Source organism: Hipposideros armiger, unplaced genomic scaffold, assembly GCF_001890085.2.
Source record: "Hipposideros armiger isolate ML-2016 unplaced genomic scaffold, ASM189008v1 scaffold_522, whole genome shotgun sequence".
NCBI classification, from domain to species: Eukaryota; Metazoa; Chordata; class Mammalia; order Chiroptera; family Hipposideridae; genus Hipposideros; species Hipposideros armiger.
In genome coordinates, this window is record NW_017731872.1 from 1,318,784 (window position 1) to 1,325,624 (window position 6,841).

Below are 6,841 nucleotides of genomic sequence, written 5' to 3' on the forward strand. Positions count from 1 at the left end.
GATTTTTTTAGTTTTGATATTCCTTGCTTTTATACCTTCAAATTTTCTTATCTCAAACTGTCTTCAGAGATTTTTAGAGCTGTTGAATTGGTTTTCTCAAGGGCTATGATGTCACTGAGAATTACTGTAAGTTGGACATTTGTTTTTAAATAAACATCATATGTAATCCCACATCTGTCTAAATGACTCAAAATAATTGAAGAACTCTTACAATAATAATAATAGGATTTTTCCTTTTCAAAAGCTGCTTGAAGCCTTAAGAATTTTCACCACATTGCAAATAGGACAGAGATTTTGTTTGAGGATATGAAAAACCAAACTCTTAACTTTTATTTATTTTCTTTTTAGGTATTTACTTGGTTTTTGCATTTGAGAAGCAGCAGTGAGCACCAGGACAGCTGTGTTCCACGTTATGCAGCTTTGAATGATCCACCTTAGATAGATTTGACAACTTTCTGTTCAATTATTCTAAATGTACATGATAGTGCCGGAAACTCCAGTGTATAAATTCAATATTTGCTGTCTGTGACAGATAAACTTTTATGTGTGTATATAAGAATGAGTTGGGACCTTTGTCTTTAAAAATCTATTTTTAAGTAATGTTCTAAAAATTCCATTTGCCTCTACTCTCTTAGCTCATAAAAATTGACTTGTAAAGCCGCTAAACTCTTTCCACAGAGCTCTGATTCATTCAATGTTTGTTTACAGTATTAAATTTATTACAGTTGCAGAACTGATGAGGGAGCATCGTACTGGTTTGCAGGTGTGTGCTCTTATTCTGTAGTTTTGTTATTAATTGTTTTTTAAGATTAAACATTGCGTTCTGTGCAGTTGAATGTAAGTGTTCAATATGTATTACTAAAGTTATATTTAAAACTAAATTTTAGATTGTCATAAAAATTACTTAACTAGAATTTTAGCCACTTATTACATTTCATTATAAATAATAACTACTTTATTTGCTAATATGTTGCAATTCTGGAACTGATAAAACATTTCAGATGCCAACATAGAATTGCTTTGGCTTTGGGGGGCTTTCTCTGAAGAATTTCCTATCATAGCAATTAATGTTTCAAGATATCAGGAATGTAATTTATTTATCTTTTTTCATTGAACCAAAATGCTGTAGTTGTTTTTTCTCAAGATATAATGAAAACCTCTCCCATGTAAACCTGTTGTACACTTTCCTCAGATTTAGATATGAAATTGCAATAGGGCTGTAAAAAAAAAGCTGATAGACTTCAGATTAATTCTCCCCATGTTAGATTTAGGTTATGGTGCTACATGCTATAGACCCGTTACCCCAGAAAGAAGCAGTATCTGTTCCTCTATTACAACGTCATACTTGGCACAGTAGGATCCAGAATCTCATCACCATTCAGAATTTGTATTTGCCGTTTCAAAACCCTTATAATCATCAACCCTAGCTTCTTGCTGGACTACTTTTCCAAGACTGACAGCTACTGTTGTCCTTACTTTAACATCACTGTTTAGAAAACTTGCCAATTTTTAGATGTAGTGAAAAGCTTAAAGAGCAAAGCAGAGCAATTAGTGCATATTCTTTTAAAAATCATTTCTTTAAAGCATGTTGAAAAAGACATTACTTTCTATAATTATCCAGAGTACTTGTTTAAAAAGTGTAGTCTCTTAATTTGTTCATATATGTTGTTCATGATGTTGGAATAGCAAATCTTTTATCAAGAGAACATGACTTACCTAATTTCTGTTTCTTCTGCAATCTTGATCACCAAACTGTTACCAATTTACAAAAATTAAGTCTTTTTGCCTTGGTGGTAGTTTGCCACAGTCATTTGGGAAAATAAGTTATAGTACTTCTGACTGGTGGCTGCTGCTAGCAGGCTAAGGTTTTGTGATGGTGCTGGGACGGTGGAGGTGGTGAGCTCTTAGTGTTACACAGACATGTTCATTTTAGCTCTGGGGAAAGTGCAGAAAAAGGATTGTGATAGTTCAGTAGAGCATGAAAAGCTTCTTTATTATTTCCTATCACTGTTCTCATTTAATGGTCTTAATTCTAAGCAAGTAATAAAGCATTTTTAGCCACCTCCTGCACTTTCCACTCCATAGGTTAATTTGGGGGAGAAAAGAAATCCCCCAAAGTATGGAGTAATTTTTGGTAATACAAAGCAGAGAGAAGCAAAAGAGCTCAAGTGGATGGAACAGGGCTCTGGGCTCTAAGCAAACTCTTGTATGGGCAGGAGAGGCACAGAGCCACACTGAGGATGTGGATTTCCAGTATTTGCCCTTTCCTGTGAGCTTTGTTGGCCTTGTTGCCTTTTCTGCCCTTCCCTCACTCTCCAGCATCTCCTTGCTGCAATTGTCTGGGCAGACTCATCTTAGGGAAAAGGGAAAAGTGGCCCCGACCAACCATCACCAAGGCAAACGCTGGTAGGACTTCCCAACACGTGCACCCTCAGTCTAAATATTTGGTAATTTTCCATTCAAGACTTGGGGTAACTGTTAGAAGAGGGCAGAGCGTGGCTTTTCACTGTCAGGTTAGTGATGTAAGTGGTTCATGGGAGGGACTGCAGAGCACTCCCAGACCTGACCTTCAGCTTGTCCTCCAAGGATGAAAGTAGAAATGAAAATCAAGTCAGCCATTTCTGGGAAGGACACAACCTAAAATTGGGAAGATTGATCTGGGAATATGACTGGATTGTGACATAACTAAGAATGCTCAAATTTAATTCTTTGGGCCTAGAATATACTAAAGGAAAGGCACTGTGTAACCAGTGTTCAGGAGAGAACCTGGCCATTTCCAGCTGCATTCAAAGGGGAGGTCCTAACCTGCAACAGCTGGAAGCCTGCAGGTAGGAACTCTGCTCTGTGAATGCCCACCAAGCCTCTGGTTGTAGTGTGACTCCCCAAAGAAATTTGCCTTCAGGGAAGGAAGGCATTGATTAGACACTTCTATTAACTAATCTGTGTAATTATCAGTACAGAGTTTCCTAGTTTACCCCTCCTCAAACTTGAAAATTAAGGAAATATGATTGCTGTTTAAATTTGTATTAATAACATTAATAGAGCATCAGAGTAGAAGTGTACAAAGTCAGACAGGCTTTGAGTGAGGGTGCAGTGTTGATCATCAGTGGAAATGCAGAAAAAACCTTGTCAGCTATTAGATGTCCAGATCTCTGGTCCCTTTAGCTCTTTTGGGAATTTATTTTTCAGCCTTTATTAGCTTATTGCCATTATGTTATTGTTATATGTCTTCAAGTATCCTTCTAATGAAGATTTGGCTTCTTGTGTAGGTCTGCCTACTGGGAGAAAATATCAGTATGAATATTCTTGTTAATGACCATTATTTTTCACTGTTGATAAGTTGACTTTTGTTGTCTACCTCAGGCTTTGTATGTATCATGAGCCAGTCACTGCCAAGGTCTCTGGGTCTGCAAAATATGCAAAATAGAGGCCGAATCCAAGTTGTATCAAAATGCCTGTGGTGGTTACTGGCCCTTTGGTCAACTAGAAAGCATAGGTGTATGTTGTCACCACCTTCCTTGTTGCTGTTACATCAAATACTACACATCTGATAAGTTTCTTCATTTTTTGCCCTCTGACAGCAACATTCCTGATTCTATGTAGGCAATCAATGAAGTAGGTGCTACACTTACTTATTTAGGGATTGACTTATTGCAGATTTATATGGGCCAGGGGCCAGCCAAATCCACCTTTTGTTCTTCTCAGTTTCTCCTTTGGTCCCATTTAAGCCATGAAGCATGTGTGCCTGCTCCTCACTGCAATACTGAGCAAGTATAGGACACCTAGGAGTAGTCTCAGTTTGCCTGGGGAGACTTATGGTCAACCCAAAGCCCTCTGCTCTCTGAACTCTCAGGTCCTGCTTCCTTGGGGACAGCATACCTTGGATAAAGCCAAATTGATAGCTAACGTCTATTAAGCTAGTCACTTTTCTAACTTTTATATATGTTACTCATTTTGATTCTTACAACAACTGTATGAGGTAGGGATAAGGATAACCCTGTTTTAATGATGAGGAAACCCAGGCACAGAGAGGATACAAACTTGCCCAAGGTCGAGCCAAGATTTGAACATCCCATATGCCCCAAGTCAGGCCTGCACTTAATTACATGTTATATTCTTCCAGAGGTGTTAGAAAGGCTCAGATGACTCCACACCCATCCACTATCTGCAACTTGAAATACTAACTATTGGAACTCCATCCTTTTGGTTCAAAACTTTGATACTTATTTAAATGTTCCCTAAGAGGAGCATTTACTCCTAAGAGCTTTGGGGCAAAAAGAGCAGAGGACATTAGGGCACTAGGGGAAGGAAGGGGAAAAGTGAATAATCAACAGATAGGAAGTCAGAAATAGACTTGATTTCATGTTCTGGCAGACTTCCTTTAGTAACCAGACCTGTAGAAAACCTAGCTTAGTCTGTATGTTAAAGAGCAAGGGGGTGCTCTTCCCACCCTCACCGTTTGGAAGTGACAGTTAGGAGTTGTGAGTGCAAGTGTGAAAATGTAACCAAGGGGAGAGGCCAAGAGAAGAAATCATTTCTTCAGTCAGCTGATAATACAGGCAGAGGCAAATCATTTTGTTTTAACTTTTTATTTAGGTGTAACATAAACAAGTAGGTGATTTTTCATAAGTAGAACTCATGCATACCATCAGCACCCAAAACAAGATTACCAGCACCCCAGAAACCCCCTCATGCTCCCAGTTACTACCTCCCCAAGGGTAACCACTATCCTGATTTCTAAGAGCATAGATAAGTTTTGTCTGGTTTTGGACATAAGAATAGAATCAAGCAGTATGTATTCTTTTCTATCTGGCTTATTTGCTCAACATTTGGTTTGTGAGATTTTTGTTGCATGTATTTGTTCAGGTATGTTTTCATGGCTGTATGGCATTCCACTGCATGAATAAACCACATATTATTTATCTGATGGATGTTTGGTTCATTCCAAGTTTGGGAACAATTATTAATAGTACTGCTTCAAATATTCTAGTACATGGATTTTGTGCATGTAGGTGTGCATTTCTGCCTAGGAATGGAATTACAGTGTTGCAGTACATACATTATGTTCAGCATTACTGAATACTCCCAGTTTTCCTAAGTTCCAGTTGTCCCACATTTTCATCAACACTTGGTGGTGTCTTTTCCATTTTATTCTGACAGTCATATAACAGTATCTAAGTGTGGCTTTAGTTTCATTTCACTGATTATTAACAAGATTGAGCACTTTTCATGTATACTTACTGGCTTGTGAGTGTCTTGTGAAATATCTGTTCAACTTCTTATCCATTTTTCTACTGGGTGGACTGTCTTTTGTATTGACTTCTTGGTTTTTAAAAATATATTTATTTGGGGTATAAGTTCTTTTGAATGTATTGTTTTGTGAGAATGCATGTGATTAAAAAAAAGCTTAATTTTAATATAGTACAATTTACCAATGTCCTTCATAGTTGGCATATTTTGTTTAAGAACTGTTTGTCTACTCCAAGATAATGAAGATGTTCTGTTCTCATCTAAAATCTTTTTTGTTTTACCTTTCACTTTTAAATCTGAAATCCTACTGAACTGGTTTTTGTTTATAGTGTGAGATAGGACTTAAGGTAGAAGTTTTCCTGTATGAATTTCCAGCCATCCAGCACTATTTATTGAGAAAAACCACCCTTTCTTCACTATACCACAGTTTTTCACCTTTGTCATGTATAAAGTGATCATGTATATGTGGGCTTAATTCTGGACTCGATTCTGTTCCACTGGTCAACTTGTTAATTCTGGCACCAGTACCACACTATCTTAATTATGTTGTATAATGGATTTTGATATCAATAACAGGACACAAGGGTAGCTTTAGCTTATTGAGTCAAGTGAGCAAAGTGAAGAATGGTAATCATGAATGCATAGATAGGCAGCAGTGGGAAGAAATCTGGACATTATTCTAGAGTCAGTGGAAAGCCACAAGAGGATTATGTGAATGAGATCATCTATTTTATGGTTTTAAAAGATAACCTTGATCAGCAAGGATATAAAAACCTTGAACAACCCTATCAACCAACTTAAGTTGAATGCCATCTATAAAACACTTCATCCAACAACTGCAAAATATACATTCTTTTTAGGCATACATGAAATATGCTCCAGGATAGACCATAGAACAATAAAACCAAGAAAATTAAAATCATACAAAGTATTTTTCCTACCACAATAGAAATAAATTACAAATCAATGGCAGGAGGACATTTGGGGAATCCACAAACATTTTGAAATTGAACCAAAAAAAATTTAACCCATAGGTCAAAGAAGAAACAAGAAAAAATCAAAATATTTTGAGCTGAATAAAAATAAAAATACATCAGGATTCATGGGATGAAGCTAAATCAGTGCTTAGATGGGAAATTTATAACTACAAACACTTATATTGGGAAAGGGAAAAAAAATCTCAAATCAGTAACCTAAGATTCCACTTAAGTAACTGAGTGGAGGGGTGGGAAGGGAGAAAAAAACCCAAAGCAAGAAGAAGAAAGGAAATAAGGATTAAAGTTGAAATCAATTAGCTAGAAGACAAACGACAAAAATCTGAATTTTTAAAAAATTAGTTCTTTCAGGGCCAGCCGAGTAGCGCATTGGTTAAGAGCTGGCTTGGAATGCCAGCTCTGAGCAGCAGGGCCCCGGTTCGGATCCCACATGAGGGCCAGTGACACTGCCCTCTACAGCTAAGATGGTGAACAACAGCTCAACCTGGAGCTGGTATGCCGTGAGTTGCCGGCAATGGTGTAGGCTGCAGCCCCTGCTGCAGTGGGCTGCCATGAGCTACCATGAGTGGCCAGCAGCCAGCGTGAGCGGCTGGCAG

General features: G+C 37.7%; 1 protein-coding gene across 1 annotated transcript in view; it reads left to right on the forward strand.

Annotated features, from left to right (window-relative positions):
* The window catches only part of RNMT (RNA guanine-7 methyltransferase), a 32,028-nt gene extending 26,611 nt beyond the window's left edge, over window positions 1-5,417 (forward strand). Inside the window, exon 10 of the mRNA XM_019668259.1 lies at window positions 349-5,417. Within this exon, the coding sequence (XP_019523804.1) occupies window positions 349-386 (38 nt within the window). The 3' untranslated portion in view covers window positions 387-5,417. The remainder of the gene's footprint in view (window positions 1-348) is intronic.
* The last annotated feature ends 1,424 nt before the right edge of the window (window positions 5,418-6,841 follow it).